The 23,523-nt window shown below is 42.8% G+C and overlaps 1 protein-coding gene across 1 annotated transcript in view; it reads right to left on the minus strand.

Moving 5' to 3' along the window:
- Positions 1-23,523, minus strand: part of THSD4 (thrombospondin type 1 domain containing 4) — a 569,301-nt gene that overhangs the window by 460,794 nt on the left and 84,984 nt on the right. Inside the window, exon 4 of the mRNA XM_022579923.3 lies at positions 3,516-3,963. Coding sequence (XP_022435631.1) covers positions 3,516-3,963 — 448 coding nt within the window. The remainder of the gene's footprint in view (positions 1-3,515; positions 3,964-23,523) is intronic.

Here is a 23,523-nt window from a genome sequence, read left to right on the forward strand (position 1 = left end):
CTAAGTGCTCCAGCACCAAGTGCTACGACCTACAAGTAGCTGCATTTAGCATCTTCTCTGTTGTGTTGAGGGAGGGATTGTGACCAGTGAGGAGATTTGGAAGGCTGCAAAAACATTTCTCCTAATTCAGACCACCTGTCATAAGCATGACCTCACAGCTCAGAACTGAGCCCTTTATTGTGGGGTAGTTTTAGAAAGGGGGCATTCCATCAAGAACTGGGGTGGGATACACTGGGCACTTAGTTAAAGGGATGAAGTTCTGAAATCAGTGGATATTTCCAACCTACTCTGGGTTACTTTCCCTTCTTTTTCTTCTCCCAGATAATAACTGGGTGAGAACTCGAAATGTATGCATTATTTTCTAATTTTTGAAGAGGACATAAGTGATAACTTTCATTCCTTGTTCACAGTATTACCCTTCACCTCTTTCCTTTTTGAGTAGGAAGATTTACATAATTGGGGGACTCATGCCATCCCCTCACTTGGACATCGAGGAGGATACGTACATGTCTACATAAGGTCATTGATGCTAAGATGCTAGAGCACAAGGGTCCACGTGGAGGGTGTGCAAATAAGACAACACAGAAGACTGAGATTACTCTCCTTAGAAAGGCCTGACTGCAAGGTTGGTCCTTGGCTGATGTCTGGGAACTTGGATTTCAAAAGGGTTCCCACCACTCCCTAAGTGATAAGAGTGACTCACTATGCTCCAACTATATGTACAAGCAATATATATATATATATATATATATATATATATATACTTTTTTTTTACACCTTTATCGGAGTATAATTGCTTTACAATGGTGTGTTAGTTTCTACTTTATAACAAAGTGAATCAGTTATACATATGTTCCCATATCTCTTCCCTCTTGCATCTCCCTCCCTCCCACCCTCCCTATCCCACCCCTCTAGGTGGTCACAAAGCACCGAGCTGATCTCCCTATGCTATGCGGCTGCTTCCCACTAGCTATCTATTTTACGTTTGGTAGTGTATATATGTCCATGCCACTCTCTCACTTTGTCACAGCTTACCCTTCCCCCTCCCCATGTCCTCAAGTCCATTCTCTAGTAGGTCTGTGTCTTTATTCCTGTCTTACCCCTAGGTTCTTCTTGACATTTTTTTTTCTTAAATTCCATATATATGTGTTAGCATACAGTATTTGTCCTTCTCTTTCTGACTTACTTCACTCTGTATGACAGACTCTAGGTCCATCCACCTCATTACATATAGCTCAATTTCGTTTCTTTTTATGGCTGAGTAATATTCCATTGTATATATGTGCCACATCTTTTTTATCCATTCATATACCCTGAGAAAACCATAATTCAAAAAGAGTCATGTACCAAAATGTTCATTGCAGCTCTATTTACAATAGCCAGGACATGGAAACAACCTAAGTGTCCATCATCGGATGAATGGACAAGCAATATATTTTATGCTAAGCACCTGCTTTCCTTTTGGGAACCTGGAACTTTAGTATGTAGCAGGCAAAGGGTGCCTATGTGACTAGCCACCAATATAAACTTTGGCCATGGAATCTGTAATGAGCTTCCCTGGTAGACAACACTTCACATACGTAACAACTCATTGCTGAGGGAACGAAGTACATCCTGTGCAACTCCACAGGGACGGGGCTCTTGGAAGACTGTGCCTGCTTCCTCTGGACTTGGCGCCATGCACCTTTCTTTTTGCTGATTCTTCTCTGTATCCTTTCACTGTAATAAATCATAACTGTGCATACAACTATATGTTGAGTCCTGTGAGCCTTCCTAGCAAATCATTAAACCTAGGAGTGGTTTGGGGGACCACTAACACAGGGAGTTTTAAAGTGTCCATGGGGCATGGCCCAAGTCACAAGAAGCCATGGGCTTATAAAAAGAAGATATGTAGTAATGGGACCTCTAAGGAAAGCTCTCTCTCAATAAGGGTAAGTAGGATGTGACTTGGGGTGATGGCATGCAAAATGTTACAGTGAAAAGAAGGGAGTTAAACCTGTACAACCCTCTGTCAACATTTACTTCTTTGTCTAAGAAAATGTGTGAGACATTGTTTTACCTACGTCCAAAATGATGCAGACATCATGAATTCACAAGAATTTTTAAATATTCCTTGCAATTCAATCTCCTTGGTAGTGGAGTTATCCAGCACCCGGAGAAGCCACAGCTTTTATATGGGAAGAAACAGCCCTGCTGTTGGCAGCATAGGTCTGGAAAAAAGTGCATGCTTCAAAAACGTAGGTTAAATGAAAGAAATGCTAAGTAGATATCAGGTCCACATATATGTCAAATGCCTTCTCTCTTTTCCCTTCTCTTTATGGATTACTTGGTCCTTAAAACTGACACATACTAGTCAATGGGAGAATATATTCCACATTAGAAATGAATTCATTTCATTTTTTAAAAATTGCAATGGATATTCCAGAACAGGGACTGTGTCTTATCATGGACACAAGTATTTTTTTTTTTATTTATAAAGCACTTTCTTAACATCACCTCATTTGATACTCGTAACAACTCCATGAGGTAGATAATATGACTTCTATCTTCCATGGAGCCTGGTCCAATACAAGACAAGCAATGATGCTCAATTAAGACTTACTAGTTGACTGATGGCTTTAGGAAAATTACTTTAGGCTTTAGGAAAATTACTGCTTTACAAAAATCAATAATTCCTGAAGTCTGTCAGTGGAAGAACAAGCTGAAAAGCAATCCAGGCATTCAGAGGAATTATTAAAAACACAAATTAAGTCATTTCTATGGACTCTACAGCAGGAAATATATTTTTAATGAGGAAATTGAAGCTAATATATAACAGCTGTCCTGTTACCCAGTAACAGACTATTAAGGCAGATTAAATTATTAATGAAAAATATAGTAACTTGGAAGTTTAACCTTTAAACATTCTCATTCCTCTCTCTTTTATATAAAGTCTTTAAACTGATACTTATTTTTAAAAACACCTTTGGTCATCTTATGTAGTTTCCATTTATAATTTGCTTTGCTGTGGAATCTTCAGCAATGTTTCACTATCAGACTTTTCCACAGTACAATAGCCAAAGTCTCTATGCCTCGAAGAGCAGGGAGCCTCCAGGAAACTTACTGGATGATACGCATGCTGGTCAAACCTCCCAAAACTCCCACATCTTTGACACCACCACTGGTTGCCCTAAATTAGCCAAACTGCACTTGACTCGCAGACCCACGAGCAAAGAAAAAATATTGTTGATATAAAGCCACTGAGAATGTGAGGGTTGTTTGCTATATGCAGCAATAGTGATTGTCAATAAGTGATTCAAGAGGTTATCCGTAAGTTACTAAAGTAATAAACATAAAAAAGAAAAGTATATGGGAAGAACACAGGAAGAGAAACGAAAGGGAGGGAAGCTAAAAGGTGCATTCACGTGGCCTAAAAAACCATGCCCTCTCTGCCTTCCACCATGTTTACTGCCAACCAGCAGAAAGATAAGAGTAGCAGCTGTTTCCAGGGCCACTCTCAGGCGGTGTATACTCACATTTGTGTTGCACAGCTTGTACTGCCGATAGGCCCCAATGCAGGAGATTGCTGTAGATCGGGCAGGCTGGGAGAAGCTCTGAGCTGCCCTGTGGGCCCCCAGGCCAGGGCTGCTGCTTGTTTCTGGGTTGTGGAAGAGATCTGAGGCTTCAGGGAAGCCTTGGTCATGGGTCAAAGGCAGCTGGTAGATGGAGCCTTCCGAGACTTGCAGTCCAGGACGAGGTCCGCTGTCACTCTGGTACAGAGGTCCATGTCGGGGGGCCCGGTGGGCTGGAGGGTTGTAGCCACGGCTAGAACCAGATGCCCCCTGGGACCTGGAATTCCGGGATGAGGGCCTCTGCCTCCGAAGCCTCTGTGGCAGGTGTGCAGAGTCCGTCTGCAGTGGTAAGATGTATGGGGCCTTACCATAGCCATACATGCCAGGGCCGATGGGACCTCGGGTCCTGCTCCTAAAGAGAGACACACAAGAGAGGATTTTCATGTTGACCCAGAAGCTCTGATCCATGGGAGAGGGAACTGGGTAGGAACAGAAGCCTGGGAGAGAGCTTATAGTGGAACAGGGAGGTAAAAGAGGGCTTTCTAGGAGAATGGAAGATTCTGGAGGCTGGAACAGAGGCTCTACAGAGGATGCCATGTAGAATGAAGGTGGGAATAAACAGTGGGTGATGTGACTGGTGGAAAATGAGGTTAGAACGGTAAGCTGCGGCCAGTATGTGATTTATGTCAGGGAGTTTGGGTGTTTTTGTAGGTTGTAGGGAGCCACTGAAGGTTTTTTGAGAAGAATAAAGATAGAATTGTAATTTCAGCCAGAGTAACGTCCTGTTCGCTCTTTTTCAGATAATAGTTTGTGGGGGGTTTTTTTCTCACTTAATTGTACCTGATATTTCAGACCCTGTTTCCATGACCATTCCAGCCCAAATAGCTTTTCCAGGTAAATGGAACCTAGCTAAGCAACCAAAGACTAATGCAGTCCTGAGGCGAGACTTGCTCTGGGTCAAACTCAATCCCTGATGAAACGAGAGGAAGCTGAACAATGCGGAACCCAGGCGGAACAATGAGTAAATGGTCATCTTCACATTGGTATGGATCTTTAGGTTTTGTCAAGACCAGCTGCCTTGTGAGGTCTTATGACAATCATGTAAACAGAAGTGTGCATGTAAATTTCCAACAACTGGCTTTCCAGTGGGAAAAAAGCCCTGATTTGTGCCATTTGTCCATTTCCACGGTGTAAGTACTCCCACCATGGCCAATTTCAAGCTATCAATGTGAAGACACAATCATCTCTAACAAGCAGGGAAAAAAACTCCAGCACACCACTGCATACAAATGTATTGTGAAAATACTGTTTGCAAAATACAGAGTTAGGAATGATGAAGAAATATAAAAGTGAATCAGAGAGGGTTCCCAAGATCCCAACCATACAACTGAAAGTAACTAGAACATAACACAAGGTGGGGTAACAGCCTCGGGAGCAATACAACAAGCAATGCGTCAGGAATTCTGAGGCAAGAGAATGCCTCAGAGTTCCTCCCCCTTCTGTCTGTGGGGATCTGAGAAGGTTTCACCATCACTGGTCTGAGAGTTGGGAAGCAAGGTTCCAACGCTGTGGAAGAATTTAAGTAAGACATATAACTCTTACTTATTTGTAAAATGACTGAACTGGATTAAATGACCACGAAGGTCGTTCCAGCTCTAAAATTTTATGCTTCCATAATAATTAATTCTACATTTATGTAAAATTGGAAATGTGCCCAAGAGTTTCTACAGGATGGCCCCATTAAAATAAGCACATTAAAATAGCAATCAAGGTGAAACATTAATTTCTGCCCTCACGAGGAAATTCTTGCTTCACTCTACATAACCACTGAACGTAACATTTAACAGACCACAACTAATTATTAACATCTTTATCATTAATTGCACCGTCATTCTTAGCTGATACAGTTAAGAATTAAACTGTGCTAATGTTTATTTTGCCTTTAGGCATTTCTCAATTAATCTTGGCAACAGTAAGGACTCTATGAATGATGGGGGGATCCAGAATGTTGCTTTGAGAGATGCAATTAAGAAGTCGGTCTTAGGAGGAGCTTCAAGATGGCGGAAGAGTAAGACATGGCGATCACCTTCCTCGCCACAGATACAGCAGAAATACATCTACATGTGGAACAACTCCTACAGAACACCTACTGAACATTGGCAGAAGACCTCAGATGTGCCAAAAGGCTCTTGGTGCTCTAGCCAGGAGTCAGGGCTGTGCCTCTGAGGTAGGAGAGCCAAGTTCAGGACATTGGTCCACCAGAGACCTCCCAGCTCCACGTAATGTCAAATGGCAAAAATCTCCCAGAGATATCCATCTCAACGTCAAGACCCAGCTCCACTCGACGACCAGCAAGCTACAGTACTGGACATCCTATGCCAAACAACTAGCAAGACAGGAACACAAACCCACCCATTAGCAGAGAGGCTGCCTAAAATCATAAGGTCACAGACACCCCAAAACACACTACCAGACGTGGACCTGCCCACCAGAAAGACAAAATCCAGCCCCATCGGCCAGAACACAGGCACTAGTCCCCTCCACCAGGAAGCCTACACAACCCACTGAACCAACCTTAGCCACTGGGGGCAGACACCAAAAACAATGGGAACTATGAACCTGCAGCCTGCGAAAAGGAGACCCCAAACACAGTAAGATAAGCAAAATGAGAAGACAGAAAAACACACAGCAGATGAAGGAGCAAGATAAAAACCCACCAAACCTAACAAATGAAGAGGAAATAGGCAGTCTACCTGAAAAAGAATTCAGAATAATGATAGTAAAGATGATCCAAAATCTTGGAAATAGAATGGAGAAAATAAAAGAAATGTTTAACAAGGACCTAGAACTAAAGAGCAAACAAACAGTGATGAACAAAACAATAAATGAAATTAAAAATTCTCTAGAAGGGATCAATAGCAAAATAACTGAGGCAGAAGAATGGATAAGTGACCTGGAAGATAAAATAGTGGAAATAACTAGTGCAGAGCAGAATAAAGAAAAAAGAATGAAAAGAATTGAGGACAGTCTCAGAGACCTCAGAGACAACATTAAAAGCGCCAATATTTGAATTATAGGTGTCCCAGAAGAAGAAGAGAAAAAGAAAGGGACTGAGAAAATATTTGGAGAGATTACAGTTGAAAACTTCCCTAACATGGGAAAGGAAATAGTTAATCACAGAGAGTCCCATACAGGATAAATCCAAAGAGAAACACGCCAAGACACATATTAATCAAACTATCAAAAATGAAATACAAAGAAAAAATATTAAAAGCAGAAGGGGAAAAACAACAAATAACATACAAGGGAATCCCCATAAGGTTAACAGCTGATCTTTCAGCAGAAACTCTGCAAGCCAGAGGGTGTGGCAGGACACAGTTAAAGTGAGGAAAGGGAAAAACCTACAACCAAGATTAGTCTACCCAGCAAGGATCTCATTCAGATTTGACAGAGAAATTAAAACCTTTACAGACAAGCAAAAGCTGAGAGAGTTCAGCACCACAAAACCAGCTCTACAACAAATGCTAAAGGAACTTCTCTAGGCAGGAAACACAAGGGAAGGAAAAGACCTACAATAACAAACCCCAAAAAATTAAGAAAATGGTAATAGGAACATACATATTGATAATTACCTTAAATGTAAATGGATTAAATGCTCCAATCAAAAGACATAGATTGGCTGAATGGATACAAAAACAAGACCCATATTATCCTGCCTACAAGAGACCCACTTCAGACCTAGGGACACATACAGACTGAAAGTGAGGGGATGGAAAAAGATATTCCATGCAAGTGGAAATCAAAAGAAAGATGGAGTAGCAATTCCCATATCAGACAAAACAGACTTTAAAATAAAGACTATTACAAGATACAAGAAGGACACTACATAATGATCAAGGGATCAATCCAAGAAGATATAACAATTGTAAATATTTATGCACCCAACATAGGAGCAACTCAATACATAAGGTAAATGCTAACAGCCATAAAAGGGGAAATCAACAGTAACACAATCATAGTAGGGGACTTTAACACCCCACTTTCACCAATGGACAGATCATCCAAAATGAAAATAAATAAGGAAACACAAGCTTTAAATGATACATTAAACAAGAAGAACTTAATTGATATTTATAGGCCATTCCATCCAAAAACAACAGAATACACTTTCTTCTCAAGTGCTCAGGGAACATTCTCCAGGACAGATCATATCTTGGGTCACAAATCAAGCCTTGGTAAATTTAAGAAAATTGAAAATGTATCAAGTATCCTTTCTGACCACAACACTATGAGACTAGATATCAATTACAGGAAAAAATTTGTAAAAAGTACAAACACATGGAGGCTAAGCAATACACTACTTAATAACCAAGAGATCACTGAAGAAATCAAAGAGGAAATCAAAAAATACCTAGAAACAAATGACAATGAAAACACGACAACCCAAAACCTACGGGATGCAGCAAAAGCACTTCTAAGAGGGAAGTTTATAGCAATACAATCCTACCTCAAGAAACAAGAAACATCTCAAATAAACATCATAACCATACACCTAAAGCAATTAGAGAAAGAAGAACAAAAATCCCCCAAAGTTAGCAGAAGGAAAGAAATCGTAAAGATCAGATCAGAAATAAATGAAAAAAAAATGAAGGAAACAATAGCAAAGATCAATAAAACTAAAAGCTGGTTCTTTGAGACGATAAACAATATTGATAAACCACTAGCCAGACTCATCAAGAAAAAAAGAGAGAAGACTCAAATCAATAGAATTAGAAATGAAAAAGGAGAAGTAACAACAGACACTGCAGAAATACAAAGGATCATGAGATCTTACTACAAGCAACTCTATGCCAATAAAATGGACAACCAGAAAGAAATGGACAAATTCTTAGAAATGCACAACCTTCCGAAACTGAATCAGGAAGAAACAGAAAATATGAACAGACCAATCACAAGCACTGAAATTGAAACTGTGATTAAAAATCTTCCAACAAACAAAAGCCCAGGACCAGATGGCTTCACAGGCGAATTCTATCAAACATTTAGAGAAGAGCTAACACCTATCCTTCTCAAACTCTTCCAAAATATAGCAGAGGGAGGAAACTCCCAAACTCATTCTATGAGGCCACCATCACCCTGATACCAAAACCAGACAGGGATGTCACAATGAAAGAAAACTACAGGCCAATATCACTGATGAACATAGATGCAAAAATCCTCAACAAAATACTAGCAAACAGAATCCAACAGCACATTAAGCGGATCATACACCATGACCAAGTGGGGTTTATGCCAGGAATGCAAGGATTCTTCAATATACGCAAATCAATCAACGTGATACACCATATTAACAAACTGAAGGAGAAAAACCATGTGATCATCTCAATAGATGCAGAGAAAGCTTTCGACAAAATTCAACACCCATTTATGATAAAAACCCTGCAGAAAGTAGGCATAGAGGGGACTTGCCTCAACATAATAAAGTCCATATATGACAAACCCACAGCCAACATCGTCCTCAATTGTGAAAAACTGAAACCATTTCCACTAAGATCAGGAACAAGACAAGGTTGTCCACTCTCAGCACTATTATCTAACATAGTTTCAGGAGTTTTAGCCACAGCAATCAGAGAAGAAAAAGAAAAAAAAGGAATCCAAAACGGAAGAGAAGAAGTAAAGCTGTCACTGTTGGCAGATGACATGATACTATACATAGAGAATCCTAAAGATGCTACCAGAAAACTACTAGAGCTAATCAATGAATTTGGTAAAGTAGCAGGATACAAAACTAATGCACAGAAATCTCTTGCATTCCTATACATCATTTTTCCTAACGAAAAATCTGAAAGTGAAATTAAGGAAACACTCCCATTTACCATTGCAACAAAAAGAATAAAATACCTAGGAATAAACCTACCTAAGGAGGCAAAAGACCTGTATGCAGAAAACTGTAAGACACTGATGAAAGAAATTAAAGATGATACAAATAGATGGAGACATATACCATGTTCTTGGATTGGAAGAATCAACAGCGTGAAAATGACTACACTACCCAAAGCAATCTACAGATTCAATGCAATCCCTATCAAACTACCACTGGCATTTTTCACAGAACTAGAACAAAAAATTTCACAATTTCTATAGAAACACAAAAGACCCCGAATAGTCAAAGCAATATTGAGAATGAAAAACGGAGCTGGAGGAATCAAGCTCTCAGACTTCACACTATACTACAAAGCTACAGTGATCAAGACAGTATGGTACTGGCACAAAAACAGAAAGATAGATCAATGGAACAGGATAGAAAGCCCAGAGATAAAACCACACACATGTGGTCACCTTATCTGTGATAAAGGAGACAAGAATATACAGTGGAGAAAAGACAGCCTCTTCAATAAGTGGTGTGGGGAAAACTGGACAGCTACATGTAAATGAATGAAATTAGAACACTCCCTAGCACCATACACAAAAATAAACTCAAAATGGATTAAAGACCTAAATGTAAGTCCAGACACTATCAAACTCGTAGAGGAAAACATAGGCAGAACACCCTATGACATCAATCACAGCAAGATCCTTTTTGACCCACCTCCTAGAGAAAAGGAAATAAAAACAAACAAATGGGTCCTAATGAAACTTAAAAGCTTTTGCACAGCAAAGGAAACCATAAACAAGACAGAAAGACAACCCTCAGAATGGGAGAAAATATTTGCAAATGAAGCAACTGACAAAGGATTAATCTCCAAAATTTACAAGCAGCTCATGCAGCTCAATATCAAAAAACAAACAACCCAATCCAAAAATGGGCAGAAGACCTAAATAGACATTTCTCCAAAGAAGACATACAGATTGCCAACAAACACACAAAAGAATGCTCAACATCATTAATCATTAGAGAAATGCAAATCAAAACTACAATGAGGTATCACCTCACAGCGGTCAGAATGGCCATCATCAAAAAATCTACAAACAATAAATGCTGGAGAGGGTGTGGAGAAAAGGGAACCCTGTTACACTGTTGGTGGGAATGTAAATTGATACAGCCACTATGGAGAACAGTATGGAGGTTCCTTAAAAAACTGAAAATAGAATTACCACGTGACCCAGCAATCCCACTACTGGGCATCTACCCTGAGAAAACCATAATTCAAAAAGAGTCATGTACCACAATGTTCATTCAGCTCTATTTACAATAGCCAGGACATGGAAGCAACCTAAGGGTCCATCAACAGATGAATGGATAAAGAAGATGTGGCACAAATATACAATGGAATATTACTCAGCTATAAAAAGAAATGAAATTGAGTTATTTGTAGTGAGGTGGATGGACCTAGAGTCTGTCATACAGAGTGAAGTAAGTCAGAAAGAGAAAAACAAATACCGTATGCTAACACATATATATGGAATCTAAAAAAAAAAAGGTCATGAAGAACCTAGGGGCAAGATGGGAATAAAGACACAGACCTACTAGAGAATGGATCTTAGGACACGGGGAGGGGAAAGAGTAAGCTGGGACAAAGTGAGAGAGTGGCATCGACATATATAAACTACCAAATGTAAAATAGATAGCTGGTGGGAAGCAGCCGCATAGCACAGGGAGATCAGCTCGGCGCTTTGTGACCACCTAGAGGGGTGGGATAGGGAGGGTGGGAGGAAGGGAGATGCAAGATGGAAGAGATATGGATATATATGTATATGTATAACTGATTCACTTTGTTATAAAGCAGAAACTAACACACTATTGTAAAGCAATTATAGTCTAATAAATATGTCAAAAAAAAGAAATGCTAGCAAAGATTCATGCAGAAAGATAAAAATCTCGAAAGAAATTAGATTAAAAATCAACAACAAAGAAGTCTTAAAACAAACAAACAAATATCTATATCTATATATAGATATATATAGATATATATATGTTGGATGTAATTTGCTTTTTTCTTCTTGTGGCAGGCCAGGTAACGTGAATGAATGACATCATGAAAAAGTGAAGGAAAGAATTTCTGTGTGTGTGTTTGTCTTTTTTTTTTTTTTAAAGATCTGAAAGCCTAACAAAAATTCTAGCTTCACAGAAAGTACTGGGTGGAATTCCCAGCTGAAGGTAATATGGAAATAAACACACATGGAGTGATGCTTCTCAAATCTGAATGTGCACAGGAATCGCCTAGGGATCTTGTTGAGAGAGTCAGATTCTGATTCAGGAGGTCTGGGGTGGGGCCCAGGATTCTGAGTTTCCAACAAGCTCCCAGGTGATGCTGGTGATGCTGGTCCATAGACCAACGACTTTGGACCAGCATCACCAGCATGACTTGAGGAACAAAGTCAAAGAACAGAATTGACATTCCAAACAAAAGAGTGAGAATTCAACAATAAAATTTATTATGCTTAATGGAGAAAGACAGCTATAAAATTGTTTTAAAAACCTCTGAGTTTGTGACATATACAAAAGTCTGCTGGTCTGGGCCGGGCTGCACTGCTGTAGCTCAGTGAGAGGTGCTGAACCCAGACTGACTGGACCTTGCTCTTGGAAAGTAGAGGAGGCAGAGGGAGAGCCTACTACAGTTGGCTGATGACTTCTGTAAGCATCTTTCCAAAGGCTGCCCATCACCCCTGAGGGGGTAACTGATACATGTGCACATGTATATTTTCGTACTCACACTGCCTTGTGGGAGGCTCTGCCTAAACCAGAGAACCATTCAAAACCCACCCGAACAGCAGCACCATCGGAAAGAGGATGATTCAGAATCAAATGGCCAGTTAATTCTGATAAACGGACTACAGAGAAGGAGCAGCCAGTTAGGGTGTGCTTGTGAGAGAGATGATTTCTGAATCCTTGACTCAGAACACTTGGACAAGCTGCAGATTCATCCCCACTTGGCCAGGAGAATGTGTGTTTTCCTTACAGCCGGCTGGTCAGAGCTAATCATCCTGATGGTTCAGAATGGCCTCTTCCCCACCAGGACAGAGTCCATCTGGCCACTTGCAAGGGAGCTGACATGAACTGGGTAGATTTATGCGGAGTTGGGATAATAAGCACAGATGTGGCTGAGAGGATCTGTGTAGCCAGTTAACCCTACCAGGGGTGCTCCCGGTAGGTGCCCTGGGGGCTGTTAGGTTGATTAGTTCTGCTTAGTCTCCCCATAACCCATCTCTGGGATTTTACTTGGGATATCCCATTTGTCAAAGTTCTAGCTAATTTTGGAAAGTTAGGTCTTGAGAAAGAAATGGAAAAAGACTGAGTTGGAAGTCAAGGACATGGATGTTTGTAAAGCATAGTGGTTAGACTTGGACTCTGAAACCAGGTTTCCTGAGTTTGAATCCCAGCTCTGCCACCTGGTATTTATGAAATTTGGGTCAGTCACTAGGTTTTTTTTTTTTTTACGCGGGCCTCACTGCTGTGGCCTCTCCCGCTGCGGAGCACAGGCTCTGGACGCGCAGGCTCAGCGGCCATGGCTCACGGGCCCAGCCCCTCCGTGGGATCCTCCCGGACCGGGGCACGAACCCGCACCCCCTGCATTGGCAGGCGGACTCCCAACCACTGCGCCACCAGGGAAGCCCCAGTCACTAGGCTTTTTGAAGCACTTAGGATGCAGCATTTAAGGAGACACTCACTCTCAGGGTTGTGATGTCTCCTTAAATGTTGCATCTCAGGTCCAGTCCTGGCCCTGCATGCATTTATAAATAAAGATGATAATAGTGCCTTCCTTTCAGGTTGTTGTAAAACATAAACGACTTAAGAGCAAAGGACTTAAATAATGCCTTTCACAGAGCACGCTTCATATATGTATTTGCTCTTTTTAAAAAAAGTTCAAGCTTGGCCATTTACTAGCTCCACAAACTCTGGCAAAAAAATGCACCCTCAATTTTCTTACCTATTAAATGAGTTACACCCACTAGGATGGCTATAATAAAAGGAACAAATAATAACACGTGTTGGGAGAGGATGCAGAGAAACTGGAACCCTCATGCATTCCTGGTGGGAACGTAAAATAGTGCAGTCACTTTGGAAAACTATCTGGAAGTTGCTCAAAAAGTTACATGCAGTATTTCCGTGTGACCCAGCAATTCCAATCCTAGGTGTATACCCAAGAGAAGTGGAAACATATGTCCAAGCAAAGACTTGTACGTGAACGTTCATAACAGCTTTGTTCGTAATAGCCGCAAGATGGAAACCACCCAAATGCCTATCACCTGATGACTGGATAAACAAAACAGAGCGTATCCACACACTGGATTACTACTCAGCCGTAAAAGAGATGAAGTACTGATATATATTACAATCCTGATGAACCTCAACACTATTCTAAGTGAAAAGAGCCAGACACAAAAGGCTATGTATTGCATGATTCCATTTATGTGAAATGTCCAGAAACAGCAAATTCATAGAGACAGAAAGCAGATTAGCGCTTACCAGGGGCTGGGGGGGAGGGGAGAATAGGCAGTGACTGCTAAAGGGTACGGGTTTCTTTTTTGGGGTGATGGAAATGTTCTGGAATTAGATAGTGGTGATGGTTGCACAACCTTGTGAATATGCTAAAAACCACTGAATTATACACTCTAGATGGTGAATTTTATGGTACATTAATTATATCAATAAAGCTGTTATTTTTTTAAAATGGGAGCATGAATAATTCCCATCTTATCTACTTACAGTGATGTTGTAAAGGTCAAATTGAGGTTACCAACAGGAATGCATTTCTCAAATCTGAAAGCAGTTTTGATCATTCATTTTCCATCATTTGTTTCGACAACCTTTAACAAACTTTTATTGATCTATGAGCATATCATGTGTGATATTTTTTTCTGCTCATTCACATTCCCAAGCCTGACGACATTAGTAGGTGCAGAGCCTCCCTCCCCCACAATGACAAGAACAAGGCAGTAAGTGTTCTGACAGCAGGTTCCGGTCCCAGTTCTTCCAATGACCTACTATGGATGTCTGGGGAAATTGTTGTTTCTTGAGAAAATGGCTGCAAATAGCATTTTGGAAAGGGTAAGAAGCACATAAAACACTTTTCTTACAACAGGCTGGCTACCATCCAGGGGCTCATTATGTGTGATGCTGTGCAGCTTGGTGATGTTAATTCTGACCAGTCAGTGTGATGATTCAAGCAAAGACACCACATCTAGCCTCCCTCTTCCCAGCTCTATACACGAACCCTGAAGTGTGTCACCTACAACTACCACCTGAAACTGACAACACCCAAGTGTCTACTGCCTGCCCAGACCCCTCTTTTGAGCATCAATCCCATGGACCCAACTAACCTCTAGACTAGCACTGCTTCTCATCTGTGAGGTGCACGCAAGTCACCTGGGGATCTTGTCAAACTACAGCTTCTGATTCAGGAGGTCGGGGGGTGGGGGTCTGATTCTGCATTTGTAACCATCTCCCAGAGGACACTGATGCTGTCGGTCCTGGGACTACACTTTAATTGCTCTACCTAGACATCCCCCCAGACATCTCAACACATTCAAGCCCAAATTCATCACCTTCACCCCACGACACAAAAGGGTTCTCTTTCTAGTTCTTCCTATACTCTCCTTCTCAAGCTTGAACAAGCATCAGAATCACCTGCAAGTCTTATCTAAACAGACCATTGAACCCCACCTGCAAAGAGTCTGATTCAGGAGATTTGGGGTAGGGTCTGAGAATCTGCATTTCTTACAAGTTCCCAAGGGATGCTGTTGGTCTGTGGGCCACACTGCTCTGTTTCACTCCCAAGTACCACACCATACCCTGAAGTCGGCTGGCTCTTCTGTTCTCCTCACCCCTGTATATTAAGTTCAAACTTCGTGGCTCAGTCACCCAGCCTGCACCACATGGCTCGTCACACCCTGGGTACTGCGTGGACCACCCACACTACAACACTTCTTGGAGTTTCCCAACAGAACAACCCAATTTATTTCTCCATATGCTCTGGCTATGCTGTCTCCTCCTCCAGGCTGCCTTCCCCACCACCATTTTCTACAACTCTCTGTTTGCCCTTTAGGACTTAGCTGAAGCATTAATTCCCCCATGAAGCTTTTCCTGGTCCGAACCCCAGCTCAACCCTTCACGCCATAGCATCCATGTCCTTCTCTTTTGTCCTTCCACTGGACCCCATGTAATTGTCACAGCACAATAACCTTTTATTATGCCGATTTCTTTAGTCTGCCTTAGTTTACCAGACTGTAGGCTCCTTCAGAGCAGGGGGTATGTCTTACTTGTCTTACATCCTTAGAACCTAGTACAATGGCCAGCATAGAGTAGGTGTTCAATAACTGTTGAAAAACTGAAATAATGAAGGAATGGCTCAAACCATGATTGCCAAAGGAAGGGAAATCTCCCCTTCCCCTTACTCTCTGTGTTTGATTTCCGGTGCATGAATTATCCCTCTATGTAGCAATAAAAGTCTCATCTATTGGGTGAGACCATAACTGTTGTTCCACTGAATTTTTTTAAATGTAGCTGTTTACGGATGTGGGGAGGATCTTAAGAAGCAAACGCAGAAATCCCCAGTCAGAACTCTCCTTAAAGGTTTTGTCTGCTGTATACACGACATCACAAAGAGAATACAAGTCAGCAAACTTAATACTTAAATAGGCAGACATTTCAATTGGACGCAAAATACCCACTTATAAAGAAGCTGTAATCCCCAAAGACTGAAGGGACAGAAATAGTTAGGGGAGAAAATATTCTTCTGAAATGTCACTGTCAATAACTGAAAAGTCATACACTCCCAGAAGATTTTAGATCAACAAAGGCCATCACCAGCCTTGTGCCCAGCTTCTCTGGAGTCTGGATGTGCTTGGGCAACATAGCCTAGGTAAGGAATAGCACTGGCTCTGTGACATCCAATCCAGTATTTACAGTGATGACAAACACCCAGTGCATATTCCCAGGTTGTTTACAGCATCCCCATCTATGAGGTACCCAAGTCAGGGTCAGGACCCTCACGCCCTTTTGACTTCTCTTTCCACCAGATTTGTTTTCATAAACACAGCCCTTGGTCATTACCCTCTGTTTCAAAAAACACTCATGGCTCATCTCTGCCTAGAAAATAAAGTCCAAACATAGACGGTTTTAAGGCACGTTTGGTTTGATGCCACGTTAAGTCCTTCATCATCTGGTCTCAGTCTCTCTTCCCAAATTCAACTCCAGTCTTCATCCTCTCCCCCGTCTCCTGCCGCCAACCCTACACTTCCCAGGCATAAAGGATCACTCAACATTTCCCAAACACACTGAGCTCTTGTGCCTCTAAGGGCCGGCCTGGAATTCTACTCTACCTACCGACTTCTGAACTGGTACAGCCTTCCAGGACCAAAATAAACATCAGCGCCTGTATGCTTCCCCCAAGTGGTCCCCACACAGTTAGTGCTCTGCAGTCTGCACACCCCTCTGCCAATGGCATTAACACTGTATCTTGGTAACGCTGGTAAGTAAAAGGTCTGGCTTCCCCACAAGTCTTCTAGTCTTTGGGGGCAGGGCTTGTCAGTGTCTTATTCCTGTGTGTGTAATCCGTGAAATTAGCAGCGGGTCTGACCCAGAGGCACTCTGTGAATGTTTGTTGAAATAGCACCTGTTAGAGACCATAGCTTAATTGCTCAGCATTTCTTACCAGTGGGTCAGTAAAGGTTACCTCTATGGATCAATCAGTAGAGATATAAAGGCTCTAAGTTCCAATAAGCAAGAAGTCAAGGCATTCCCACACTTCTGGGTGGGAAGCAAAGGGAGCTGGTGAAATTAAAAATCAGTAGCCAGTGGCCACCTAGGGAGACCTTAATGCTCAAATTCGAGGGGAGGGAGAATGGAAGGGAACAGCAGCTGAAGAGCAGAAACCTGCGTTCACCAGGGGGCCTCGTGATCCAAGGCAAGCTGGAGGGAAAGGAGTCTGCAGCTCAAAGCTGGAACGAGAGCCCTGTGTTCCGAAAACTTGCCCTGTTCCATTGTGATCACCTGCCAAAGGGAGAAAGGATAGAATGTGCTAAGTTCAAAGAGGCTGTGAGCAAATGGTTTAGGTTGAGTGCATATGTCTTCTTAGAAGTTCAGAAGACTGAAAGTCCTGCCAGAGCTGTTCCAGGCAATAAATTCTCTGGTGTCTGCAGAAGATAAGAGGCAAAAATCTGACCACTTAGGGAAATAAAAATTAAGATGAGGAAAACAAAAGCTTTCTTGATTGTCTGTCTACCGGGTGGTACACACTGTCACACGCATTAGCTGGTTTAACCACATCCGCTCCCCGGAAAGTATTCAAGGTCTGGATCTAAAGACCAGCGTATAGGTTTGCTCTGAACCTTCAGGGAAGAAGGATCTCAAAGGCTTATACACGGTTGAGGGGGGGGGGAGAGGCAGGAGGGAGAGAGGGAGGAAGGACACAGGGGCAAGTGACGAATGATTCAAGAGGCAAGCAATCTAGCAAAGAAAGCAGAAAGGAGAGACTCTGAGTTTAAAAGGCCCTCTTTGCACCAGGAAGCCAAGCCTCAAGACCCTACCCTCAGTGACCCAACCCAACCGCTGGCCTCCCAGAAGGCAAGGACCATAGCGCTGTCCCCGCACACACCCCCAAATATAAAACAGCCTTCAGAACGGACCCAGTTCTTCTGGGGCAAGGATCCCAGGAGATGAATTAGACTTTGATGTAGATCTCGCCATCAGGCTGCTTCCCCTTGTCTAAAGGATGGTGTTTGAAAGGCAGCCGAGTATCCCTGAGAACAAGTCACCACAGTGCTCACTGGTGCCACTGCGCATCTGAGTGATCCTGGGTTTCCAGGGCTGATCTTCAGGTGCCTTGTGCAGTGTGGGCCCCAAGGGGTGGAATAAGGGCCATTGGGGGGGTGTTGATGAAATAATGAAGGTAAAGGGCCTAGCCTTTGTGGATGCTCCAGAATTGTGGTTACCGTGACAGCTGCACTGTCCCCAAGGAGAGAGACACACAGCCTGCAACCTTGACACACGAAGGTCACTGCAGAGGCAGACAGCCAAACGGGGGCTGAGAGGTACAGCGCTGGCTTTGCACGAAAGAACAGTAAATGCATTCATTTCTCCGGCGTAACTGAGAGGAGCCCTCTTGGGGATCAAACCTGTTGCTGGTGTGTGTTGTGATCTGAACCTGAGCGGCCCTGCGTGACTCAGGGGCTTAGGGGAAACCAAATGAGACTGGAGTGGGGCAAGGTGCCTGGCCAGGCAGGTGCCAAGCAAACGTGAGCTCCTAACCCCTCTCCCCTGGGGACTCTCAAACAGTGCTCTCTGCCCCAGAGGCTGAGCCCCCAGCAGGTTGAAGCAAACTGAAGAGCTATTTTCTAAAGTTCTGCTGAATCTATTAATGCAACAGTAATAATGATGATAATGCAATGTACATTTCTTGAGCATCTTTTATGTGAAAGGCCCATGGAGGAAGCAATGGTATTTCTCTCATATTCTGAATGTCTCCCCAATCTGAGCTTTGACACATACCACTTTCTGGGTACCCACATGCCATATATCACTTCATTTTTTCTTTATTATAAATATGAAATATTTCAATTATAACGGTCGGGTGTGAAAAATGATGCATAACTTTCTTCTTTGGGTTAGAGGAAGTTTTTTAGGTACAAGTCTGTCACCCTCAGTTAATTGAAGGAAAAGGGATTTGTCCTCGATGTTACTCCATCCCCAAAAATGGCACCGTGTACTTAAATAAATTCAGTATTCAGATCACAGTAATTTATTGAACACCTGCCAAATGTTTTATGCATGTTATCCATTTAACCCTGCAAACAGTAAAGTGGGTCATTATTCCTATTTTATACCTAAGGAAACTGAGTCTAAAAAATATTAAACAACCTTCCAAGCTAGAAAGTCTGTGTGAATGCATATAACTGAGATATTAACAAATGTTACTGAATGAATAAATGGTAAGCTCTTAAGGAGCTTAAACAGCTGCAGTGGGAGCACAGCTTATAAATAACAAATGCCACTCACAAAGGATTACAGGGAAGGACTGTTTGGAATGAGCATTTATTGGAAAATAGCGTGGGGGAAATTAGTTTCCCTCCAAATCCAGAAAGAAAACATTTTCAGCACTAGCCCATGCGTTCTAATCACCAAGGAAAAGGAAATCTTAGCTAACTGCTGCTGGATCCACAAGGCCCATGGAGGACTAAATGCTTTTATAAGAAAAAGATTCATGAGGGAAAAAAGAAAATAATGCATGCCTGGAAGTCAGACTGTAAAGAGGAAAAGGAAGTTCCTGGGGCAAGGTCTGATCTTGACCTAGGCCTGACGTAGGGGGCATTAAGCCAAGAAATAAGTCTAGGGGACAGGAAGAGAGAACAACACAGTGATTAAAAGCAGAGGCTTAGAGCCAAACTCTGGTTCAAATCCCTGTTCTACAGCCTACTAGCTCTGGGCCCCAAGGCTCATCACTTCATCTAAGTGCAGAGTTCTTCTCATATTAAAAAAAAAAAAAAAAAAAAAAGGATAATATGGATTACTTTACGCGTGAAGAGTTCTTAGAGGTTTAGTTCAAAGCCTTCAACATGGTGCATTAGTTTCCTGTAGCTGCCGTACAGACTACCACAAACCTGGTGGCTTAAAACGGCAGAAACTTATTCTCTCATGGTTCTGAAGGCAAGAAGTTCAAAGTCAGTATCAATGGACTGAAATGAAGTTGTTGTCAGGGCTGTGCTCCCTCAGGAGGCTCTAGGGGAGACTCTTATTTTCTTGCCTCTTCCAGCTTCTGGTGGCTGCCAGCATTCCTTGGCTTGTGGCCCCATCACTCCAATTTTCAAGAACAGCAGCTTCAAATCTCTCTCTCTTCTGTCTTCATATCCCCTTCTCCTCTGTGTGTCTGGATGTCAAATCCCTCTCTGCCTGTCTCTTATAATGACACTCATGGTTACATTTAGGGCCTACAACTGTATAATGTAGGATAATCTCCCCATCTCAAGATCCTTCATTACAACTGCAAAGTCTTTTTATTTTTTAGATAAGTTAGCATTTTCAGGCTCCAGGGAACAGGACTTGATACCTTTGGGTGGGTGGTGGGGGGGTTTGTCACTCAGCCTGTTACACACAGTAAACCCTCAATAAACATCGGTTGTGGTTGCCCTTGTTACTATTAACAGAGATGAGCTAAAAGAACGCTATGCCCAGGAAAGGGTCTATGGATGGATGAGAAAGTGAGGACTCAAAAAGCCCTTGAAGGGCTGTTAGTACTTTGCCATGAAAACCAACAGTGAGGCCACAGCTTTTGTACCCCAAACTCTCTCCCTGGTAAATTACCTGGATCCACATTATAGGCTCGGAGTAGGAAGAGTGGGGAGGCTGGGGTCAGGCGACACTGCAGTCAGATCCACTCCGCCCCTTACAGGAGCAGGACGCTGGGGATTTTTCTACCTCAGCTCAGTGTTCTCAACTGCAAGACGGGGCTGCTTAAGGCTCAAACACACATGCGACTGATGTGGCACATAGTAGGTGCTATAAAAAGGGTTGCCTTCACTACTGCTGAATTAGCAACGTGTGCAGGGAGGGGGTGAGTAAAGGAAATGACAGTAACCTGACACATACAGGATGTGTCCCCCCTCCCATCCTTACACGAAGGCATCTCTGACTGCCACCAGGTATGCATCCAAGGAGAAGCCCTAGGGGTCCCAGATGCAAGGTGGAGATCTCCTTTTTGGGGCACACATATTGTTGGCTTTTTCCAGAGCCCATCATCTCTCTTCTGGAACCCGGAGTTATGAATGACTTGGAGGAGATTCAATGCAGCATTCTTATGGCAAATGTGATCTTTGTTCTGATAACTAATGAAACACTTCTGACACTTAATGAAATGCCACAAGAAGGGAACAAGGGCTCTTTGGAGCCTTGTCTGCAAGCAGAGTCACTCAAGCTTAAAATCTGGCTCCAACCTTTCCTAATCTACGGGCAGAAGTGTACACACCAGTGAGCCCGGCTCTGCTGCAAACGTTGAGGTTTCAGATTTAGAAACCGAAGCATATTAAAACACCATTTATCTGGTTAGCATCAACAGGTAACTTCTTGTCAAACAATTCAGGGACTAAGTAGAAACGCTGCTTCAAAAGAAGATAAAGAAACAAAACTTTCCTTGCAGGCAGAAAACAAACAACAACAAAAATATAGAGTATGCATTTCAATCAGATGTACCTGCTTTCTCTGCTAACTGCCCAGGATCACCAGGGAGGTTTTCCAAGGAGAAACACAGACAACGCCAAAGCTTTCCCTTCTCTTGCCATGTGGTTTCTTGCCTGTATGTAACGAGACTCCCTAGGTTTCGACGGAGGGTCAAGAAAATGGCATGTGGCCTCGTGAAGTTTAATTAACAGCAAAATTTGCTATCCAACGTCATGAAGGGGCCCACTTGGCTCCAGGGCCCCTCAGGACAGAAATAACATATTGCTCCAGAGTTATTAATGATGAAATGCAAATGGCCTCCAAGAAAGTGGGCAGGAAAGGAGGAGCTAAAAAAACAAATGATTCTTACCCACAAGCCGGAGACAGTTCCCTGGGGAGGTGGGGAAGGATGGGACAGCCTGTGACCTAGGCCTGATCCTGTCTGTCCCGTTTCGAAATGAAAGGACCTTTCAAGCAAAAACACACACATGCACACACATACATACGCTACATGCATACACACACACACGCATGTACACGCATAGGCTAGAAATTACAGAAAAAGACTCAAGGCTCTAAAACCCAAAGGTGATCTGGTCAATGATAATAAAATAATCAAGCCATGTTGGTTTTGAACAGTGTCTTATATTTTAAAAGTACTTTTACAGCTGTTACCTCATCTGACCCTCTCAGCAGGCCTCTATGGAAGAGAGAGGACAAATAATTATCCAGATTTTATAGATTAGATTGATTCCCAAAGGTCATCCAGCTAGCAAATCATGGCCATGAGACAGGAAGTGGGGTCTAATGACTCCCAGCCCAGGGCTTTTCCAAGGCAAGAACTACCAGTGCTTCCAACAGAAAAGGGCCAAAGCCCAGGGGGAGACCGAGAAGAGGAGGTCAGACATATGGACAGCACTTTTAAGAAAAACTCATGTGATGGGGCGGATGTCTGAACAGAGGGTGACGATGTGGATGCATCTAGAGACAAGAAAAGCCGTCGCATTCCAGAGCGTGTTGGAAAACAGGTCCGAGAGCTGTCTCCCAGCCACCGTCTTTCCATCACTCGGGATGGCAGAAGGGTGGTGGGAGCATTTAAAAGAGCAATCGGACCTCAATAACACATCGATATCAGGCAAGAGACCTTAATGAATGGATAAAATCCCTTTGTTTTACAAACATGTAAACTAAGGCTCAGAGAAATGAGGTGACTTCCCCAAGATCAAAGTGTTCGTGAGAGCTGGGGACTGGACCCTGGACTCTGGACTGGAATACAGAGTTCTTTATCCTACGCCAGCTGCCTTGGGCGTCTATTATCTTTAACTTCATTATCACTGTCCTTGATTAACACCGCATGTCCAAAGCAGAGCACAGAAGAGCGCAACGGGGAATGCGTGGTTTTTCCTCTTCTTTTTACTGGGAAACGGCACTGCTGAATTTCCCATAGACGATTACCAGACATGATGTGGGGAAATGGCTGGTGGTCCTGCTAGCACAGAAACTGTCCTATTACTAGGGTATTCTTAAGACCCCCCAAACGCAAGTACATTATGGTAGGCTGGATAATGCTCCCCACTCCCCAACCCCAAGATGCCCACATCCTAATCCCCTGAACCCCGTGAATGTTACCTTCAGTGGCAAAGGGATTTTGCAGATGTGATTAAGGATTTTGAAATGAGGAGATTATCCTGGATTATCTGAGTGGGTGCCATGTAATCACAAGGGTCCTTATAAGGAGGAGATCGGGTGGATAAGAGTTAGAGAAGGTGAGATGACAGAGGCACGAGGATGGAGTGATGGGAGGAAAAGCCCCCGGGCCAAGGAAGGCAGGCCGACTCCACAAGCTGGAAAAGGGAGGGAAACACATCCTCCCCTGAAGCC

This window comes from Delphinapterus leucas, chromosome 2 (assembly GCF_059928025.1).
Source record: "Delphinapterus leucas isolate spDelLeu-1000000601 "Yukka" chromosome 2, BTC_Dleu_Yukka2, whole genome shotgun sequence".
Lineage (NCBI taxonomy): Eukaryota > Metazoa > Chordata > Mammalia > Artiodactyla > Monodontidae > Delphinapterus > Delphinapterus leucas.